At 39.2% G+C, this 23,335-nt stretch overlaps 1 protein-coding gene across 2 annotated transcripts in view; it reads right to left on the bottom strand.

Annotated features, from left to right (window-relative positions):
* Positions 1-20: 20 nt before the first annotated feature.
* SAMD3 (sterile alpha motif domain containing 3) overlaps positions 21-23,335 on the bottom strand; it is a 64,298-nt gene continuing 40,983 nt past the window's right edge. For both annotated transcript variants that reach the window (XM_008995042.5, XM_078370793.1), the window contains 4 exons: positions 8,066-8,266; positions 1,703-1,874; positions 1,057-1,139; positions 21-505 (listed from right to left, as the gene is read on the bottom strand). In XM_008995042.5, the coding sequence (XP_008993290.2) occupies positions 221-505; positions 1,057-1,139; positions 1,703-1,874; positions 8,066-8,266 (741 nt within the window). In that variant the 3' untranslated portion in view covers positions 21-220. The remainder of the gene's footprint in view (positions 506-1,056; positions 1,140-1,702; positions 1,875-8,065; positions 8,267-23,335) is intronic.

Genomic DNA, 23,335 nt, shown 5'->3' on the forward strand with positions numbered 1-23,335 from the left:
ACTCAAATCAATAGCTCTTCAATTAAATAGAATTTTATTACAGAATTTCACAAAGAACTTAATATCTAAGTGTAAAGAGAGAAAGCATTGAAATTCATTAGCGACTATGATACAAGATGATTTTCTTACACCTATCTCTACCACAACCCTAAATCAAAACAATTTTTTATAAAGCTTCAGCTTTCCCAGAAGAAATTCCGATACAATATGTGGTGTGCTATTAGGTGACTGGGTGTTGAAATCCTACTTCCTTTTCCTTTTCTTTCAAAGAAGGAAAATAGGGACTGTGCAGATCAAAAATCAGTGTTTCTAGGAAGTTGAACGTTTGGGACAGTCTTCTTGGATACTCAATCCCAAATACATGAAAGGCAGCTACTAGTGCAGCCAAGGCTGTAACACAGTTATCCACCTTTGTGAGCCTCTCCCTTTCTAAATATAAAGAAAATTCGCAGACCTCCATGTTGAAAGGGTTTTTAACTTCTAACACGGGTGTGGACACTTGCACCTGAAAAAAAGAATGGAGTCACTAGTATGATATGTAAAATAGCTAAATAATGAAACAGACCTGAACTTCATCATGATGTTAAAAAAATGGGCTTGTTGAAATGTAGCATATTTGTAAATATGACAACCATACTTCAAAACACACCACTAACTTTGCTTTTAAATAAATTATCACAGCCGAGCTCGGTGGCTTCATGCCTGTAAGCCCAGCACTTTGGGAAGCCAAAGCAGATGGATCACCTGAGGTCAGGAGTTTGAGACCAGCCTGGCCAACACCATGAAACCCCATCTCTACTGAAAATACAAAAAATAGCTGGGCGTGGTGGTGCATGCCTGTAACCCCAGCTACTCAGGAGGCTGAGGCATGAGAATTGCTTAAACCCAGGAGGCAGAGGTTGCCATGAGCCAAGATCATGCCGTTGCACTCCAGCCTGGGCAACAGAGTGAAACTCCATCTCAAAAAAATAAATAAATAATATAAATAAATGAATAAATAAATTACTGCATGAAGATGTAAAATGTCAAACCAGCGGCCATTCACATACTACACACCTGTTCATTCATGATGACAAAAAGGCTGGGATCATCCCCAAAAACATCTGGGAGGAGTAAACATGTGGCTGTCATCTTCATGTCTGTCAAAGCAAGTATGTTAACATTTGAAGCAAAAATAAGCTTTCAGAGATTGTAAACCAAGCTACTTGTTACCTTGGACAGAGAACAAACTAGCCTTCTTAGATCAATGTTTTGCACCTTTTTAAACCACACCCTCTTCTAATAAAACATTCAAAGTCTCATGTCTGCCCTCCAGAGCGCTGCCAGGAAAAGACAAAGAGTTCTGTACTGTCTGTCCATCAGCCAAGAAGATTTTATTATGCTGCCCCTTGTGATTCCTATTGTAACATTAACAGGTTACTAGTTCCATAAACATAATTTTATAATATACAGTATACTTTTAAAATCTATACCTCTCCTCCTCCCCTTATTTGAAAAATTTTTTATTTCCCACCAGCTGTTTCACTTATTACTGAAAATTATTAAATATATTTTAGTAGTGTCAATTTTTAATAATTTTTAAATATATTTTTAAACTCAATAAATGTAAATTACTGAATTTTACTGATGAGCAAAGCACAACTTTTCTAGCTATCCTGACAGGTAACAGACCAAATCACACCTCTCCACAAGGCTTACTAACGTTTCAACATGTCTTCATCTGTGTACTGTTTCATTTTCTCTTGTAATGCAGTATTGATTTGGTTGTCCACGACTGAGAAAGAAGTCAGTATATTTTCTGAATAGGATTCCAAAATGTGCCTTGTTTTTTTACAAATATCTGTTCTTGTAAGAAGTTGAAACTCTCTGAACATCTGACAAAAGAAGAAAGCAGTGGATACATCAGATCACAAGAAAAGCTAATATATAGAATTACAGACATAAAACCTTTAGAATTAAGCCGTGAATACTTGTTAAACTAAATAATAGATATTTTAGAAGCTTTAGTGGAGAATTAAAGCTTTAGGATGAGGGAGGAGAAAATGAAAGCCTAAAGTGATTGTGAAAAGAAAAGTAATGGCCATGGCAGATTTTAAACCTACAGAATTAAAACTGGATGCAGTCTCAACTAAATGAGGATTCAAAGGGTATACGTGTATGTAGGCTATTTGCATACCCAGCTAAGATTCTAGGAACTTACATTTCTTTAGGTAAACTACATTGTTATGCCTTGTTCAACGAGCAGCAAAGAACAAAACTGTCAGACTGTAGGAAGCAGCCCCTGAAAAATATGTAACTGTAGTATCCTAAGTTTAGGGAAAGGAGAGTGCTTTAGAAACACTGTAAGAGTAGACAGAGGTAAACAGTGCAAAACAATATGGCCGGACATGGTGGCTTATGCTTTTAATCCCAGCGCTTTGGGAGGCCAAGGCAGAAGGATCACTTGAGCCCAGGAGTTTGAGACCAGCCTGGGCAACAGAGCAAAACCCCGTCTCTACGAAAAATACCAAAATTAGCTGGGCATGGTGATATACATGTAGAGTCCCAACTACTCAGAAGGCTGAGGCAGGAAGATTGTCTGAACCCGGGGATATCAAGGCTGCAGTGAACTGAGACTATGCCACTGCACTTGAGCCTGGGCAACATAGTGAGACCCTGTCTCAAAAGAAAAGAAAGATAAACAATGTATTTGACTACAAGGTCAAAGCAAACCAATTTACTTCATGGAAGTCCCATTCCTCACACTATGCCTTCCTACCACTGCCTGAATTCTTCCCCCTCAGAGGATTATACCACCACTCCCCAGCTGTTTTTGAAAGAGTGGCATCATCAGATTATTAGCCACCCACACTTGCCTGAATTAATTTAGTCATTGCTTTTCCTGAAACTATTAAGAACAATCACATACTACCCACTGGGCTTCACTGTTTCTTGAATGTTTTAGTAGATCATAAATTGCCCAGAGATTAGGTCTGAAAGTTAAGTTGTCAGAAAGCTGGGATGCATATTCTCGTAAAGGCAGAGTGGCTTTGTTACTAGGCAGCCCACAGTGGACCACTAACCTAGATTAATACCCTTAGAAAACAGTTTTCTCAGCAGGAAGATGTGAACTGAAGGATGAAGAAGGTGAATACTCCGCTGTTCTAGGCTCATAGGCTAAGAATTTCTTTTCTGACTTTTTGTTTTGAAATAATTTCAAGCTTACATTAAAGTTGCGCAAGTGGTAAGAACTCACAAGTGCCCTCTGCAACTTCCCCCAATTTCTGATCCATTTGAAAATGAGCTGTAGACATAATGCCCCACCATTCCTTAACACCTTATTGTGTATTTCCTAAGTACAAGATTTTCCTGACTCAAAGTCAGGAAAATTTAAATTTTTCACGTTCCATTTAAATTTTCCGGCTGTTCCAGTCGTGTTCTTAATAGGTCCAGGATCTAATCCAGGATCACAGGAGATTTAGATACCACGTCTCTCTAGCATCCAGTCTGAAAAAACTTGTTAGTTTCCTTGACAGTTTCTGAAAAGTGGAAGCCAGTTACTTTGTAGAACATTTCTCCTTGGAGGTTTTATGATGTTTCCTCAGGATTTATGCATTTTTGGCAAGAATGTTTGCATTTCTCACTGCATCCAAAGCACAAAATGGTAACTGGTCCTGTATTGGAGATAATAACTTTTAATACTTGATTAAAAATGAAATTCGCCAAGTTTTTCCACTGTAAAATTAATATATGTTGTGTTTTATGAGGAGATATCTTGAGTTTATGTAAACATCTTGTTCCTTGTATAACCGATCCATCAGATTCAACATCCATGGATGATTCTGGCCTGAATCAAGTACTACTATCACAGCTGCCAAATGGACACTTTTTGAATTCCATTCTTTCTACATTTATGAGTTGGCTATTTTAAGATAGTTTCTTTCCTTTCACATACATTTACTTATTCATTTATTTCTATCACTACAGGTTAATAAATTCCCATTTTACCCAAACAGTTACAAATCTGATCCTTTCACGGATGTATCCCCTGCTGAACCTAAAATAAAAGTTGGAACAAAAAAAAAGTCTCCCTTTTCACAACCCCAGATGTGTCCTACAAATTAATCATCTTTCCTTTTTCTTTTTGAGATGAGTTTCGCTCTGTGGCCCAGGCTGGAGTACAGTGGTGCAAATTTCACTCCCTGCAGCCTCTGCCTCCCAGGTTCAAGCAATTCTCTTGCCTCAGCCTCCCAAGTAGCTGGAACTATAGGCATGCACAGCCATGCCCAGTTAATTTTTTCTATTTTTAGTAGAGATGGGGTTTCACCATGTTGGCCAAGAGGGTCTCACCATGCTAGCCAGGCTGGTCTTGAACTCCTCAAGTGATCTGCCTGCTTCGGCCTCCCAAAGTGCTGGGATCACAGGTGTGAGCCTCCGTGCCTGACTGAGAATTCTCATTATCCACACAGTGTGAAGTCTAGGCTCTGAGTCAAGGATCCCCAGGGGATCCCTGTGTAGACTTCAGCCCCAGCCCGATTTCCTCCAGTGCCTGTCCTACATAGGCCAGCTGCTTCATCATTCCTCAACTCTAGTCTCTTCCTGTGCAGCTCTGTGAGAACTCTGCATTCTACTTGCCTTCCACCATTCTATACAGCGAGCTAGAATGTAACCCATGTACTAAACTGAGGCACATTGTATGTCTTTCCCTGTTATCAAGGATCAGAGTCCTGCAATGCCCGTTACCTAAGGCCTGAGGGCAGTTGCCTTGTATATACTTTTTTCCCAGCTTTATCTGTGTTGACAGTGGGAAGACTAGACCAGTACCAGTTACTCCATTTGGGCCAAAACCAAACTCCGGTTCTTTGTTTTTAAAATTTTTTGAGACTTTATTAGCTGGCGATTCTCATGTACTTCACTTAGATGAAGAGATGATGATTGAAATTATTTCTCAGGAAGGCAGAAACTATGGCAACTGATAGGATTTTCTGGAAAATGTGGGGAAGGGTGTCAGTTGGTGTTTGGTATTTTCCTTCTCTCAACTCCCTCCTACTTGTCTCGTGAAACATCCAATAGATCTCAGCAACACATTCCTACTTGATGGTATTTTAGATTATCTAATAAATTGTTACATTCTGATTTTTTTTTTTGAGTTGGAGTCTTACTCTATCACCCAGGCTGGAGTGCAGTGGCGTGATCTCAGCTCACTGCAACTCTGCCACCCGGGTTCAAGCGATTATCTTGCCTCAGCCTCCCGAGTAGCTGGGATTACAGGTGCCAGCCAACATGCCTGGCTAATTTTTGTATTTTTAGTAGAGATGGGGATTTCATCATCTTGTCCAGGCTTGTCGTGAACTCCTGACCTCGTGATCCACCCAACTCGGCTTCCCAAAGTGCTGAGATTACAGGTGTGAACCACCGCACCCAGCCTGAATTTTTAAATTTTCTGTTGAAAGAAAGTTTTTTGAGGAAGGAGGTTAATGAGCATGGAGGTGTTGGAGGGTCAGTGTTAACGGCTAGGACCATCCCCCACCCCCACCTAACTGCTACTGTTCTGTCACCCTGTCTCCACTAGCTCCCTAAGCACTTAGTGTTTTCACAATGGCGGAAGCAACGGGTGGTGGGGGTGGTTTGGTACAGGGACAACTGTCCTCTTACAGGATCATTTGTTAACTAGACATTTCTAAGGACACACTTGCTTCTATTTTAGGAAGCACAACAAGGGTTTTATAAATTGTAAATCCCAGCCTAATAGGGCTGAGTTAGGGAGGTACTTCCTGGAAAAACTGAAAATGGTTTGTTCTTTTGTTAATAAGGTGGGGCGCGGTGGCTCACACCTGTAATCCCAGCACTTTGGGAGGCTGAAGCAGGTGGATCACCTGAGGTCAGGAGTTCAAGACCAGCCTGACCAACATGGTGAAACCCCATCTCTAATACAAATACAAAAAATTAGTTGGGCGTAGTGGTGTGCAACTGTAGTCCCAGCTACTTGGGAGGTTGAGGCAGGAGAATCACTTGAACCCAGGAGGCAGAGGCTGCAGTGAGCAAAGATTATGCCACTGCACTCCAGCCTGGGCAACAAAGTGAGACTCCATATAAATAAATAAATAGACAACTCTATTCAATAAGTACAGTCGTTACAAAACCCATAGTCCATATTTTGGATATAAACAGTGAAATGCTTGAGGAATGGTGGGGGAAGATACACCTATGCCACAGTGGGAGGCCTCAACAAGGCACAGGAGACACAGCCTCAGGTCTGAAATCCCTCTTTCCTCACTCAAGCCATGGCAGATCTCTCTCTGCCTTATTGTCACCAATGGTTCTTTGAAAAGTTGCTTAACCCCTAAGGCTGCAACATTAGCGACCACAACAGCCTTACCTACCTCCACTAATTCATTCAGCATTCAAAAACTAGAGATTGCATTGATGTGGTACTCTGCTAGGCACTTTGGGCACTGATAATATTAAAACATGCTCCCTACATGTAAGAAGTGTATAGACCGTAAGTTTGACAGGCTTTTGCTTTAAACCCGTATTTTGCAGGTGTGTCAATTTGGCATACTCTTCTAACAGCGAGAGACAACTGACTATTATAGTTCCTAACAACCCGAAGATTAAGGGAAAACAAGCAAAAACCACGATATGGTTGCTGAGAGGATTAGGTAAATTTATCCGTGTAAAGCACGGAGAACATGCTGTGACAGAGCAGCATTCAGATGTTTGCTACTTCTGTTAATTGAAGTCATACAGGCAAACTCTTATTTCCCTTTTGTTTGGAAGAAAAATACATAGATGTTTCATGTTTAATTTGGTAAACTGAATCCACAGAATTTCTCCATGACATATGTATGTACTTGGGTAAAATCTTTGATGATCTTTCATCATATACCACCACCAAAAATTCACTAAAATTGTGAAAGACCCTTGAATGGCCACTCTAAGTGAACTAAATGGAAGGGTATTTGATTTACCGATTAAGTTTCATATATATATATATATACACACACACACACACATACATACACATACACATTTTTTTTTCTTTGAGACAGGGTCTCACTGTGTCATCCAGGCTGGAGTGCAGTGGCCCAGTCATGGCTCACTGCAGCCTTGACTTCCCCAGGCTCAGGTGATCCTCCTGCCTTAACCTCCTTGAATAGTTGGGACTACAGGCACACACCACTAGGCTCCAGTAATTTTTGCATTTTTAGTAGAGATGGGGTTTTACCAGGTTGCCCAGGTTGGTCTTGGACTCCTGGGCTCAAGCAATCCACCCACCTCAGCCTCCCAAAGTGTTGGGATTACAGGCATGAGTCACTGTGCCCAGCCTTAAATTTCATGTATTTTTAAGAACACTTATGAAATCATTTGGGATCATAAAGGAAACATATTTTGAGTAAGGATGCATAGTAACAGTGCCTTAATAAACTATCTTGAGTATCTAAAAGCATAAAAGAGGATAATGATTCACATTGTCAAAATACCCGCTAAGTAATGATCTGCCAGCCTCCACAATATGTCCAATAACAGAGAGCTCTTTAGTTCTGAAGGCAGCCAGTGCCTACTATATTAATATGCTTCCTGAAATTCTTTTTTTAAAATTTTCCTTTTTCAGGGTTAGGAAAGAGGGTAGGGAGGGAGGGTCTGTTTCCTGAAATTCCTATCAAATGACTCTAGTTGCAGCCCTTTGGGCCTCCCGCCCTACTGAGATTCATGCCCACTGTCTTGCTATGCTGTCCTGTTACCACTCCAAGAGGAAAGGGGGAAAAATCCATTTGGGCACTGTAATCCCAGCACTTTGGGAGGCCAAGGCAGGCAGATCACCTAAGGTCAGGAATTCAAGACCAGCCTGGTCAAGATGGTGAAACCCCATCACTACTGAAAATACAAAAAGTAGTTGGGTGTGGTGGTGCTTGTCTGTAGTCCCAGCTATTCAGGAGGCTAAGGCAGGAGAATTGCTTCAACCTGGGAGACAGAGGTTGCAGTGAGCTGAGATCACAGGCCATTGCACGCCAGTCTGGGTGACAGAGCAAAATGTATATATATATTTCATATTTATATATATATAATAAGTGAATAAAGATACCTGATAAGGGCACTTCAAGAAAGGAAACAGTTTAAGAATATCCTTCAGAGGTGTTCGGCTGCCAATCATCTTTCTTCTTATTTCCAAAGTTTGGCTCATTCTCTTGTCAATTTCTCTCCAGTTCTTTTCTGTTTTCATGTATTCTTGCTGAAACCACTTAATATGTTCATCCAGCTCAGAATCAAAACAAACAGCTTCTTCCTGCAAAACATTTTCAAGGTATCAATGAATTCCATGTTTCAAGCAGCTGTTTGATACTCTATGAACACTTGAATTTCAGGCTGTTACTGCACGCTCTTAGCTCACGCCTAAGATGAGTATCACCATGCCTGGTTACACTTGACCTTGAACATGGCTAATAAATGGACAGTCTTTAATGATGAAAATTAGATAGTTTGTTGCTCAGCATGGAATTATAACCTATTCTCTTGAAAGATCTCAAAGAGTTACTTTAATTTCTACATTATCCTTTCATATGGAGACAGATTATCCAGAAGTTTCCCACTGAATAAAATGTTCTATGCATTTAAATTTTAGAAGATAAAATGTTAAGAAGAGATTTTCAAAAGTATTAAATTAAGGATTTGTTATTACTATTGTCTTTTTTTTGTTAGTTTGTTTGTTTTGTGGGCGGGCGGGGGTCGGGGGGTGTTTGAGACGGAGTGTTCCTCTGTTGCCCAGGCTAGAGTGCAGTGTCGTGATCTCGGCTCTCTGCAACCTCCACCTCCTGGGTTCAAGTGATTCTTCTGCCTCAGCCTCTGAGTAGCTTGGATTAAAGGTGAGCATCACCACACCTGGCTAATTTTTGTATTTTAATAGAGACAGAGTTTCACCATGTTGCTCAGGCTGGTTTCAACTCCTGACCTCATGATCCGCCCATCTCAGCCTCCCAGAGTGCTCGAATTACAGGCATGAGCCACTGTGCCAGGCCTGTCTTTTTTCTTTTTAAATGCCTTTTTATAGCTGCAGTACCACATCATGTAATCCAAATTCAAAATAATAACCATGGTTATTTTGTGATGCTAAGTCATTAAACTAATCATTTTATTCCCTATACAACTGGGTAAATTAGGCAAGGTGGTGGCAGCTAAGAAACACCTCACCTATTCTTGTTGAAAATCTAAGACAATCAGCTTTGAGGAAATAAGAAAAGTATCTTTCTAGAAATACGAATTAAGAGGACAGTCAGCTGAACTGCACATAACTGAAAGTTGATCAACGGTCTAGCTGACCATAATGTGAACAGATGATACCTATAAAAGACGAAAAAGATGATAAGGAGCCTAAAATCCTCTTATATCAAGGCTTTTACAAGCACATAGGAAAGCCTCAGTAGATCTACTTTCTGTGAACACAGATTGACTAACGAGACATAAACCAAGTGAACAAACTCCTAGAAAAGTAAAATTATCAAAATTAAGAAGTTCCTATAATCTTACAAAAAGTTAATTAGAAGATGAAAGTGTCTCCACAAAGAAAATACCAAGAAAGACTTGAAGGTTTTACAGACAAAATCGACTTAACTTTTGAAACAGGGTGTCAAAATTTATGCAAAATTTCAAGAAAAAGTAAAGGAGGCCGGGCATTGTGGCTCACACCTGTTATCCCAGCACTTTGGAAGGACGAGGTGAGAGGATCACCTAAAGCCAGGAGTTCAAGACCAGCCTGGCCAACATAGCAAAACCCCACCTCTACTAAAAATACAAAAATTAATCGGGTGTTGTGGCTCATACTTGTAGTCCCAGCTACTTGGGAGGCTGAGGCATGAGAATCGCTTGAACCCAGGAGGTGGAGGTTGCAGTGAGCTGAGATTGTGCCACTCCACTCCAGCCTGGGTGACAGAATGAGACTGTTTCAAAAAAAAAGGAAAGAAAAAGAAAAAAGGAACTAACCCATTCTATGAAGCCTCTATGACACGGATCCCCAAACCTGAAAGAACAGTGTAAGAGAGGAAAAGCGCAGGTCACTCTCATTCATGAACAAAGTTGCAGATATTAGAAACAAGGAACAACTAACCTGAATTTATTATACCTCAGAAGCTCAAGGATGGTTTGATGTTGGTGAGGGAACTATAGTAAACTGAAAGGAAACATGACTGATTTACCTATTAAGTTTTACATACTATCATACTAAAATCCTCAATTTGGGGGTCACTGTTACAGAAAGATTTGGGGCAGGAAAGAGGTAGGTTTTGAGAAATGTGGCGTATTAATAGTTCTATGATTGTTGGGCACAGCAGCGCACACCTAGTAATCCCAGTAGTTTGCAAGGCTGAGGCCGAGGTTTACTTGAGGCCAGGAGTTTGAGAGCAGCCAGGAAACATAGCAAGACTCCCTATCTCTCCAAAAATAAGAATAAACATTGGGAGGCCAAGGCAGGTGGATCACCTTCGGTCAGGATATTGAGACCAGCCTGGCTAACATGGTGAAACCCCGTCTCTACTAAAAATACAAAAAAAAAAAAAAATGCTGGGCATGGGCACATGCCTGTAATCCCAGCTGCCCGGGGAGCTGAGACAGGAGAATAGTTTGAACCCGGGAGGCGGAGGTGGTGGTGAGCCGAGATCATGCCACTGTACTCTAGCCTGGGTGACAGGATAAGATTCCATTTCAAAAATAAAACAAAAATAAATAAATAATAAAATCCCAACCGTTCTGTAATTTTACTTGGATTATCTAAACATGTGTAAACATCATATTCTGCATTAATTAATTAAAAATAAAGACCATTCCAAATAATACAGAAAAAGTATCTTATAAAATATAATATCCCTCTGTGATGAAAGAAAAAAACTGATATCACGATAAGAGAAATTTTTAATACCTATAAAGTTATATACCAAAAACCTAGAGATAATATAACTTCTTTTTTTGAGACAAGGTCTCTCTCTGTCACCCAGGCTGAAATGCAGTGGTGTGATCATAGGTAAGTACAGCCTCAAACTCCCAGGCACAAGTGATTCTCCCACGTCAGTGTCTCATCAAAAACCACAACTTTTTTTTTTTATCAGAACTTAACTAGCTGATACTAAAACTCATTTGAAAGATTAAAAAACTCAAAAAAACCAAGGCATTCCTAAAGAATAGTAAAGCAGTGATGGGAAAGTGTCAAGACATTTTACAGCTATGTAAGTAAGGAAGTTGGTATTGACACAGGGATAGATGACTTTACTAGTGGAAGACAGCAGACTTTCTAGACATAGAGCCATGGAAACGAGAGAGATGGCATCACCAATCTGAGAAAGAGGACTATTTTCTAAGAGGTTCAAGAAAATTTTCTATCTATAAGGAAAAGAAATTCCCATACGGCTTAAGAAGTTAAATTTTAAGAGCAAAACTTAAAAAAAAAAAGAAAAAGAAAATATAGAAATATTTCTTATCACTTCAAGGTAAGAAAGAATTTCCTAAAAGTGTTACCAGTGGAGGGCCTTGACTACAAGTCATCCAGGTTCTTAGTGTTTTGAACAAAGAATGGGAAGAAATGCATAATAAAGTCATGAAATAAGCCACAAAAGTACAGATTTATTGAAATGAAAGTACACTCCACAGAGTGGGAGCAGGCTCAAGCTAGCCACTCAAGAGGGCTGGTTACAGAATTGTTGGGTTTAAAATACCCTCCAAAGGTTTCCCATTGGTTACTTGGTTTACACTCTATGTAAATAAAGGAGAGGTCCATGACCAGTCTGATTGGTTATGGAAGGTGACCAATCAGAGGCTGAAGTGAAGTTACAAAATTACACCCTATGAAAATGTCTGGCTGGTTGTAGGAAGGGACCAGAAGCTGAAGTGAAGTAACAAAGTTATATCCCTATACAAATGAAGACTAGGTCTGCTACCAGTCTGATTGGTTGCAAGGGGGAACCAATCAGAGGTTGATATGGTTTGGCTCTATGTCCCCACCCAAATCTCATCTTGTAGCTCCCATAATTCCCATGTGTTGTGGGAGGGACCCAGTAGGAGATGAGTGAATCATGGGGGCAAGTCTTTCCCATGCTGTTCTCATGATAGTGAATGGGTCTCACAAGATCTGATGGTTTAAAAACAGGAGTTTCAGCTGGTGCGGTGGCTCACGCTTGTAATTCCAGGACTTTGGGAGGCTGAGGCAGGCAGATCATCTGAGGCTGGGAGTTTGAGACCAGCCTGACCAAAATACAAAATTAACCAGGTATGGTGGCACATGCCTGTTATCCCAGCTACTCAGGAGACTGATGCAGGAGAATAGCTTGAACCCAAGAGGTGGAGGTTGTGGTGAGCCAAGATGGCACCACTGCATTCTAGCCAGGGCAACAAGAGTAAAACTCTGTCTCAAAAAAGAAAAAGAAAAACAAACAAACAAAAACAAGAGTTTCTCTGCACAAGCTCTCTTTTTCCTGCTGCCATCCACGTAAGATGTGATTTGCTCCTCCCTGCATTCTGCCATGATTGTTAGGCCTCCCCAGCCGTTGGTAACTGTTCAGTTCAAAAAGCCTCTTTCTTTCATAAATTAGGCAGTCTCGGGTATGTCTTTATCAGCAGAGTGAAAACAGACTAATACAGAGGTAATTTGTATTTTTCATCTGCCGCACAGAGTGGGGTGGAAGGTTGCAAAGGAGTAGCCTCTAATTTTTTTGTTACTTGGGCATGGAAAGTTGGGGTTTTCCTTTTGATTCAGTTCTAAGAAGTAGGTACAAATTGGCCTTAGGTTTCCTGCCTCCAGACCCTATTGTCCTGCCTCAAAAGCACAAATTATAAGATAAATGATTGATAAATCTAACTACATCAAAATTGCAACCTTATCTTTCCTTGTCAAAAGACACCAGAAAGAAATTTAAAGGCCAAAGCACAAACTATGAGAAGATATTTGCAACAGATATAATTAGTAAAGGGTAGAATACAGAATATGCAAAGGATTTTTATGAGTAAATTTTAAAAAGTGCAACCTCATAGAAAAATAGGCAAAAGACATGAACAGACATTTTACAGGGAGGCAACATGAGTATTTCATAAACATATGAAAACATGACACCCTCATGCATAACTGAAATCAAAACCAAACAAGGTACCATTGAATTCCCAATAGATTGGAAGTTTGGTGGTGACATTGCACAGGGGCAGGGTGAGTGGAAAAGAAATCAGATGATAACAAGTGCTGCTCAGGGAGCTTAATCATCCAGGAAAATAATTTGGCACTGTCTTATAAAGTTGAGTATCTGCATACCCTGTGAGCCAGTGAACCAGAAAATCCACTCTGAAAATAAATTCTTGAAAAAGCTTCACATATGCTTCATGACACACATACAACAATAATCATAGCAGCACAGGATAACAGCCAAAACTGGAAACAAATCAAATATCCATTAAGAAGAGAAAAGCCAAATAAACTGTGGTTGCCTGTCACAACAGATATTAAACCAACAGGAAAATGAATAAACTACACTCAACTGAACAACCTGGATGAATTCCAGTGACATTACATTGAGTGAAAAAAAGGAAGTTATCAAAGACAGCATAGAGTTTTCATGTCATTTTGTAAACCTCCTAAACAAGCAAAACTAGAATTTGTTTTAGGGTGGGGTAGTGAAGGAAAACTTCATGGAAGACGAGCAACTGATCAGATTTTAAGGGATAATAAACTTGAAAGAAAAAAGGACGGTTCTGGGTAGAGAGACAGGAAGGGCAGAACATATTATGGGAAAGTCTAGCAGAGTAAATCTGAAGACTGTGGCAAACCATAGACGGCCAGGGTTTAAAGCTAGGATGTAGAGGCAATGAAACCTCTTAATTCAGGTTGGAAAAATAGCTAGGAAACTTGTGAATGCAGATATAGAGATTCGACAGTTCTTATAAATTATCTAGATTTAGGAAATTATAGAAAGGGAGAAAATTATAGGAGCAGAAGAACCAGCATAATGGGTTGTCAACGAAGCCAAAGAGTTTCAAATGTAAAATGTGGAAGGTGGTGAAAAGAGAAAAAAAGAAAAAGGAAAAAAAGGTTTAAGTTAAGCTTCAGATATGTCAGATCCTCATTTACCTTTAAGTTTTGTTTGTATATGCTTTAAACTCTTGAACATAAAAAGGTACCCCAGAAGATTTATTCAAAGAAAATATGTGCTTAAAAAAAAAAAACGAGCAAAACTAAGCAATACATTCCTTAAGAATTCATGCATATGTGGCAACATCATTTATTTTTAAAACGGGTGAATGATAAACATGAAATTCAGAGCCCGTGGTGTTGGAAAGGCAGGTGATGGGAGAAGGGAGGAGAAGTCAGGCACACACAATGGTGCAGGCAGTGTTCCAATTTAAAGTCAAATGCTGGGTTAACACATTTGTCTCATAAATTACACATATGTTATATGTATTTTTTATTCTGTATGTCTCAAATGCATAGAATGACAATTTTTTAAGAAAACATTCTAATTTTTTTAAGTACAGAAAAATGTTTTAATTAGCTAAACAGCTTCATCTACTGAAATATAGAAGTTATATAATTGCTGATATTGACATTTAGATATTACTGCATATATACTGTACTACTTCTTCCAAAACTCTTACCCAATCATGAAAATAAAGTTTCTAGAGCGCTTCCACCTGATCAGACTGATGGGATTAACACAGTGTTGGTGTTTTGTATTCTAGACGGAAGTGATTTTCCTAATTATTAGAAGGCTACATCAGAATTTAAAATCTCACCATTTATTGATTTACATGTTATATTTATATGTTGTTAGATATACTGTTAATGATTTATATATTATTAAAGCTGGAAAGAAGTTAGAAATCATCTAGTCCATGCCTCTCACTTTACTGATGGGCAAATTGAGACCTTCAAGGGGGAAGTGACTTTTCCAAGCACAGAGATGGCCAGGTGTGCACGTTTCTATATTAGGGTAGTCTCCGCTTCTCTAACAGGCTGATTTCTTTAGCAGCGCACATTGAAATGAGGAAATTCGTGAATAAGAAATGTCTGAATCTTACAGAACAGCATTTGGAAACAGCTGCTGACTGTTGACTTGGAGGCGTCTGTCTCAGTAGACAAAGTTAATGCAGGGTTGTGCTCAAGGAAGAAGACATGAAGCAGGGAAGAGATCACTTCAGGCCAAGAAATACACTGAGGGGAAGTGTAGGACTCACCTGTGAGGTGTGTGACCTTAGAAGAATCAGCATAAATTACCCAGAACATTAACTTGAGTTAGAGACAAACAAATTGTATAAAGAGTGTATGCTATGCTTCCTTTACCACACCAGTTTTGGCAACATAGAGTGGTCTCTCTACTCCAAGACCACAGTAACCTAAGCTGCCAGAGAGTCGGTTGGAATAGCAGGGCTTAGTTCTAGCCAACTTTTAGCTTAAGCTGACAGCTGGAACAGAAATAAGGAGGAGGCTATTTCTAAGTTTGTTTTCAACAAAAGAATGAGACTGCCTTGGAAGTAGTAAGATGGCATGGTTAAAAATGTAGTTATGGCTTTTTTTTAATCTCCCAGAAATGAATAAAAACTCATCTTGATGTTTATAAAGATAACTTAGTTCTATATTCCATTATCTGAATAAGTTTACAAAGAGAGTAACTCGTTATGAAAAGTGAATAATTCTCTTTAAACATTTTTTTTTTGAAGAAATGGTGTCTGGGCATGTTGCCTAAGCTTGTCTTGAACTCCTGGGCTCAAGGGGTTCTCGCACTTCAGCTCCCAAAGTACTGAGATTACAGGCATGAGTCACTGCATGTGGTCCCTGAATAATTCATATAAATACCCTATGAAAAATCTTACTTTAAAGGCACTATGTAAATAAAGTCTCCATATCTAAGATTGCGGACTGTAGCTTCTGAATGTCACCAGCAAATAACTGGATATTCTCCCTGCTAACTAACATGTTCTCTGTAGACTGTCATCTCATTCATTCTCTAATTACCCAAAGGGTGTGTTTTCTGAGTTGTCCAGTATGGTAGCCACTAGCTATATGTGGTTTCTGAGCACTTGAAATGTGACTAACCTAAATTGGTTTTTCTAATTCTTAACAATTTTTATTGTCATTTTATTAATTTTTAATAGATGACTGGGTTTTACTATGTTGCCCAGCTGGATTCTAACTCCTGGGCTCAAGCAATCCTCCTGCATTAGTCTCCCAAGTAGCTGGGACTACAAGTGTGTGCCACTAAACCTGGCCTCCTCCCCACCATGCCCCAGAGAGAGCCCACATCGAAATGTAAGCTGCAAACACTGAATTTCAAATACTTAGTATGTAAAAAAAGAATGTTAAGAATGTTAAATATCTCATTAACATTTTTTAGAATGATTACATGTTGAAATGATACTTTGCGTACAGTGAGTTAAATATACAACATTAATTCCATTTGCCTCTTTTTACTTTTTAAAAATTTTTGCTGCTAGAAAATTAAAAATTACATATGCAGCACATATTATATTTCTGTTAGACAGTGTTTTGTTAGACCCTAGGGGTTTCCTCATACCAAATCCCAGACATCCTCATTGCAATTCTATTGTCATCATGTGTTAATGTGAAAATGATGTACCCCCCGTGGAACTTGAACAGTAGCTTAGCTTAGGGTTCAGGGATGTATCTCAGTCAATCAGCAGGCAGTTTCCCCCATGCAAGCCTGCCCCATGTTTCCAAGTGTGCAGCTGACTTGCAAAACTTCACAGTATTAGTAAATATGCCACCCGCTAATGGCAGTAATCGCACTCTACGTAGAATGAAATTAACCATCAAGATTATTCTTCAACTTTTGCTGTCTTATTCAGTTTTGTATCATGAGAGAAACATCTGTGGAAAAATCTATACAATAATTAGTGTCGATGCAATAAATCATTATGTGTCAGGCCCAGTAAAGAACCAACAGTAAATGCCTTAAGATAAAGCCGAAGGAACTTAGTAAATATTCTTAACATTTGACTCACTAGGTAGTTTTTGCACATCTTGAATTCCATTTTATTTCTAAGCCAAAGAAATCTAACACACAAAACTATTTCTTAGCTTTCAAAGCTATAGGGTATATATGTATCCAATAAGTAGGGAAAGAAAATGTTTTAAGAGAGAAATGAATTATAGGAATAGTGTTAATAACGTAACACCTGGGAGTTAGTTAACTAACTTATTTAGCAAGTATGTGGAAGGTTTTGGAATACAAGAACATCCTAAAAGCATTTATCTACACATCAGTGTCCTACACATAAAGTAGCTTAAAAAAAAGAGGCACATATTAACCTTTCCAAAGAAATTGCCATGTTGTTCCAATATATGTTTGACAGAATATTTCACAATAGAATGCTGCAAAATGTTCGGTATTTTTTCCTCTATGTTTCAGACTTACAGATATATCCTTAAAACTAAGGTCACAAAGGAGACAATCTATTCCTAGTACTGAGAGCCTGGAAAGAATCTTCAAATAAATTAGCTGTAAAAGTGAAAACTAGGTGTTTTTATGTAAAGCAAAACCATTTTTCCCTATGTTCTAAGTGTTCTTATCATAACAAATGGCAATAATTCTCATATATTTCCCCACGCTAAAGATGGTACAAGGACACAGACTGTAAAATCACAAGAGAGGACGACGGCAGGACTAGTCAGATCCTCAAAAAATACCTTCATCGCTTCGTGAAGCCAGCATAGAGAATCACAGAGAAGAGAATCCAAAGCTTGACATAGTGTGCTTGGAGTCCCTGGTATTAGCTGAAACAGGCAAGATTACGCTACTGCACCTAACAACCCCTACACCTTATAGTGACAACAGTTTATAACACACGTGATATATCCATCTTGGTGCCCTGCTCCTAATCCTCCTTACCCAAAGACTTGGCTCTATCATATAGAACGTTGTCAGTTATCACTGAAGAAAAGGGGGGAAATGGAAAATTGTATACTGGATCTTCAATGCGCATGTCACATCTGCTCACATTTTATTGGCCAGTCTTGTGACCACAGCTAACTTCAAGGGGGTGGAGAAATACAATCCTGCTGATTGTACAAAGGGAAAAAATTGGTTAAATTGGTAAGTAACAGGGCCGGGAGTGGTGGCTCACTCCTGTATCACCAGCACTTTGGGAAGCCGAGGAGGGTGGATCACTTGAGGTCAGGAGTTTGAGACCAGGCTTGCCAACATGGTGAAGCCCCGTCTCTACTAAAAATATACAAATTAGCCAGGCGTAGTGCCAGGTGCCTGTAATCCCAGCTACTCAGGAGGTTGAGGCAGGAGAACTGCTTGAATCTGGGAGGCGGAGGGTTGCAGTGAGCTGAGATCATGGCACTGTACTCCAGCCTGGGTGACAAGAGTGAGACTCTGTCTCCACAAAATAAAAATAATAATAATTCGTAAGTAACAATCACATCCTAACTCATCTACCTCTCGGTTCCTTGTGATATGAGAACACAGCTTTCCTTACAGTTTTGGCATTTGAGACAGGGTTTTCTGTTGGCTCTGGCCAAAACCGTATTACCTGAGACGCTAGAGCACCCAACTCCCAAACCAGAAAATAGTTTCCTAAACAAATTCCATTGCAAGCAAAATCTCCTTCAAAAATGAGGGAGAAATTAAGACACTCCGAGATAGACAAAAAGTGAGAGAGTTGATCATTAGCAGGCCTGCCCTACCAGAAATACTAAAGGTAGTTCTTCAGGCTGAAGTGAAAGGCATTAGACAGTAACTCAGATCCACACACACACAAAAGAACAGTACTAATTGTCATACATGGCAAATATAAGAAATAGTACAAACGTATTTTCTGTATGCAATTCTTTCTTTCCCCCATCTTATGTAAAAGATGATGGCATTAGGCAATACTTTTAAATCAATGTGGATGGCCATACAATGCATAAATGTAACTTGTCTGACAATACAAGGGGGAACAGAGTTACACAGAAACACAGTTTTTGTATGTTATTGTAATTAAATTGCTATTAACCCCAACTAGATTATTATAAATTGAAATGTCAGTTGTCATCTTGGTGAGGACATCACCAAAGCTTGACATAGTGTCCTTGGAGTCCCTGGTATTACCTGTAACCAAGATGTCACCAAGATGACAACAAAGAAACAATTCAAAAATATGGTAAAAGAAACAAAAAATGTAAAATGGTACATGAAAGATGGTAGTAAGAGAAGAATTTAGAAAAAGAGATGACACATAGAAAACAAACAGCAAAGCAGCAGACATAAATCCTACCTTATCGGTAATTACCTCAAGTAAATGTAAGATTGAATTTTATTTTATTTTTAAATATTTTAATACTGTGTTTAACACAGAATGGCAGATGACTGACTTTTTAAAATGATCCAACTATGGGCTGATTACAAGAGACAAACTTTAGATTCAAAGATACAAATAGGTTGAAAATAAAAAGATGGAGAAAGATATACCATGAAAGCAGTAGCCAAAGGGAAGAATGAGAGACTATTCTAATATCAAACAAAATACATTTTAAGACAAAAATTGTCCCCAGAGACAGAGGAGGAGATTTTATAAAGGGAAGAGGGTTACATCAGGAAGATGTAACAATTATAAACTTATATACACCTAACAACAGAGCCCCCAAAACTATGAGGCAAAAACTGACAAAACTGAAAGGAAAAATAGGTAATTCAAGAACTATAGCTGGAGACTTCAATACTGCACTTTCAATAATAAACAGAACGACTAGAAAGATGATAACAAGGAACTAGAAAACTAGAACGACTACTGTTTCTGGAGAAGACAACATACATTGTAGGAACCTGGAATCAGAAGGAATGACTACATCCTACAATGAGGACAGCTTAGCAGATGAAATTAAAGGACTGTTACTTACTTAAAACACTTAAAGCAGAAAAGATACCAAATGTAGAGTAAACTTACTGGCAAAGAGAAAATAATCTCTATACCTAGATAACATTAAAAGCCTCCAAATCAAGAAAACTCTGTTGCAGTTAGAAAAAAAAAAACAACCCACGGTAATAAGAAAAAGCTCCAGCTGAGATGTAAATGGTATTTACATCCTTTGAATTTTGCTTCAAGAAAACAAAATTATTTTCACCAAATATCAAATTTAGAGTGAATTTACCCCGTAAAGACAGAGGAGAATCTTTCCAAAGTAGTTGAAAAGATCATCCACAAATGCAGAGAGTTAAGACACCTATACAGTACAAGCCAAATTTTTTTCAGAAAATTTTTAAAGAATCACTGGCTATTATCAAAGTCAGCTTTTTTTTCCATGACCCAAAAGTTTATAGTAATAGGTTGATGGCTCTACCAGCTGTAAGAAACACTAGTAATGAAGAAAAGAAAATGCATGCATTAGTCAAGAAAGTATAAAGGAGTTAAGCATGTCAGTAAGTATGTTTACATCCTGATGCTTCAAATCTGACAGGTCAAGAGGACCACCAAGGAATTTTTTGAATGAAGAGAACCCCAAGAAAGGATGAACACTGAGCTATGATGACGTGGGGATCCAAGGTCCAGTGCCCCATGTAGACCAGATACGACCGCCCTCATCCCAGGGTCAGGACAGTAAGAGCAGGATCCCTCCACCAGTCCATCTTCATCAAGTTACAGCAGGATGCTCCCCGAGGAGCTAGAAGCCAGAGCTTGTCCTGGTGCTCCCTGTGCTGCCTGATGTTCAGAATCTTCTTTTTTTTTCAACACTCCCTCCATATGTGGCACCATAGCCCAGGATGTCATTGTGAGGGGGCATATGCTACAAGGGGGTCCTGGAGGCTGGTTTAAGAGAACTCCCTCTACTTCCCCTTATTCTGAAAATGAGGATGAATCTACACAGAATCTTCTCTACTGAGGGACTCTGACACAGCATATCCTCCAATGGGCAACAATAAATATCTCCACACTAAGTGGTACTAGGTAATAAACACTAAGTGGAAAATGCAACATGGAATGGCATAAGAACAGACTGTATATGTTGTTAAATAGAGATCACCATATAGTGAACCACTTTCTCAACACCAATTACAAAGCAGCCCATTTTCTTCATGGATTTATGGTGCCACTTTTATTGTACATCAAGTTCCCAAATAGACTTGGGTGTATTCTGGGCATTCTCTCTTATCCCATTGGTCTATCAAAGATGAACTCCAGATGACTTAAACATTTAAACATGAAAGTTAAAATTACAAACATAATAGAAGAAAGAATAAGAGAGTAACTTTGTGACTTGGGGCATGGGAAAGACTGCTTCCTAAAAATTAACAAGAAAAAGATGCAAACCCATTAGAAAATAGGCAATGGATCTAAGGAGGTAACTTTCTAGAAGAAATGCGAAAGGCTAACGAACATATAAAGAGATGCCCAGACTCATTAATCCATGGAAATGTAAATCACAACAAGAATGAGATTACACTTTATACCTATTAGTCTTGGCAACATTTTGAAGGCTGGATAATGCCAAGGGTTGGCAGGAATACAGGGATCTCCACTGGTGTAGGAGTGAGACTAGCAAAGTCTTTCTGAAGAGCAACTGGTGAAATTGAGTACACGCAGGCCTTGAGCCCCATCAGTTCCACTTCCAGATGTGCAACCCAAAGAAATGACACACAGCTTCGTAACCAGGTATGTATAATGGTGTTCCCTGCAGTGCAATTTTTAGTGGGAACAGAACTTGAGGCAAGAGCACTCTATAATGGTTAAAATCAATGGACTTGAAATATATATGAATGAATCTTTAAAAGATTGTCAGTTTAAAAAATGAAGCCGAATGAGGTTAAAAATCCCCATCTATGTTAAATCAAGTATACATGAACCCCAAATGACAGAACACATTCTGGAACATTTACAAACAACAACAAAAAAATACATACGGAACGCTTTAGTATGGTTTCCTACAGTCAGAAGTAGGGAGAAAGGCAGACAGAAATGGGGACAGAAAGGAATAATAAAACCAGAGAAAGATTCAGCACAGGACAACAGTGAGACTGTGCCATGAAGTGAGGAGTTTGATTCATACAACTTTAACATCTAAGGATTATGACCAAAAAATACTACTGTATAAAGTACAATCCTGCACATTGCCACGCAGTTCCACACAATTCCTCTAAGCTTTTAGATCCAGCATTTTCATCATTTTAATAAGATACTGTCAGCAACTTACAAAATTACTCAGTTAAGCGTACTGTTTTAAGAATCTAATTATATCTCCGTTTACAAATACAAGATGAGGTAAAGTTAAAGACAATTAGGAAAAGAAAGCAGATTTATCAATTCATGGGGCTATACACTCTTTGCATCTAAAACTAGAAGTCAGATGCGTAAAAAGCAAAGGCACAGCTGCTGCACTGACTGCACCACTATACTTGTCGCCACTTGAGGTCTTGAGGTTGGAAAGGCATTTTTAAACATGGCAAAATACCTGGCATTTTGGAAGATGGTCTGGGAACATAATGTGGGATTCTGACAAGCAAACCTCTCTACGTAACATGATGATAAGTCTTTCTAGCAGTGGGACATGAGGAACTCAGGTATACTGACTCATAGGTGGTGCTCTGGCATTGCAGATGCTTCAAGTTTTGCAGCCAAAAAACACAGCTTAAGCAGAGCTAAAACAGGAGTAGGAGAATGCAGTGGGAGGAATTAGGGGCAAAAGATCTATGCCCTTTGCTCAGACCTGCACAAGTTCGGCAGCTGCTTGGTCTACCTGTGGGAGCCCATGTGACAGGAATAAGAAATCCAGCTCATTTCACTGAGACATCCTTCAATTCTTTGGTAAATCCCATCAGACCACCAAAGTGAAAAGAACAGAAACAAAATTAAGCAAAAGAAAAATCTCTTCCTCTATTTATCCCTTCTCAAGATCTTCCTCCAGTTTAGCCAAACCCACTTTCTTGCCTTTGAGTGAATGGCCAGAATCCTGTGTCTTGCCTGCATCTACATTTGCCATCTCTGCAACATAGGAAATAATTTTTTTCTATATTATGAAAATATTGTGCCTAGTTAAGAAATTTTAAGAAGTGACAGTTATCCAAGTATGTCTTAATCAATATATTTTTAATGTTCAGAAATATTTTTTTTCTTTTTTTGAGACAGGGTCTGGTTCTCTCACCCAGGCTAGAGTGCTGTGGTGCGTTCTCAGCTCACTTCAGTCTCGACCTCCCCAGCTCAAAGATTACAGGCATGAGCCACTATACCTGGCTCAGCAATCTTAAAGATATTAAAAAAGAGCTATCAAACAGAAGAAGTTCAAACCAAGGCCAGGCGTGGTGGCTCAAGCCTGTAATTCCAGCACTTTGGGAGGCCGAGGCGGGTGGGTCATGAGGTCAAGAGATCGAGACCATCCTGGTCAACATGGTGAAAC

The sequence above is a fragment of the Callithrix jacchus genome, chromosome 4, assembly GCF_049354715.1.
Source record: "Callithrix jacchus isolate 240 chromosome 4, calJac240_pri, whole genome shotgun sequence".
Lineage (NCBI taxonomy): Eukaryota > Metazoa > Chordata > Mammalia > Primates > Cebidae > Callithrix > Callithrix jacchus.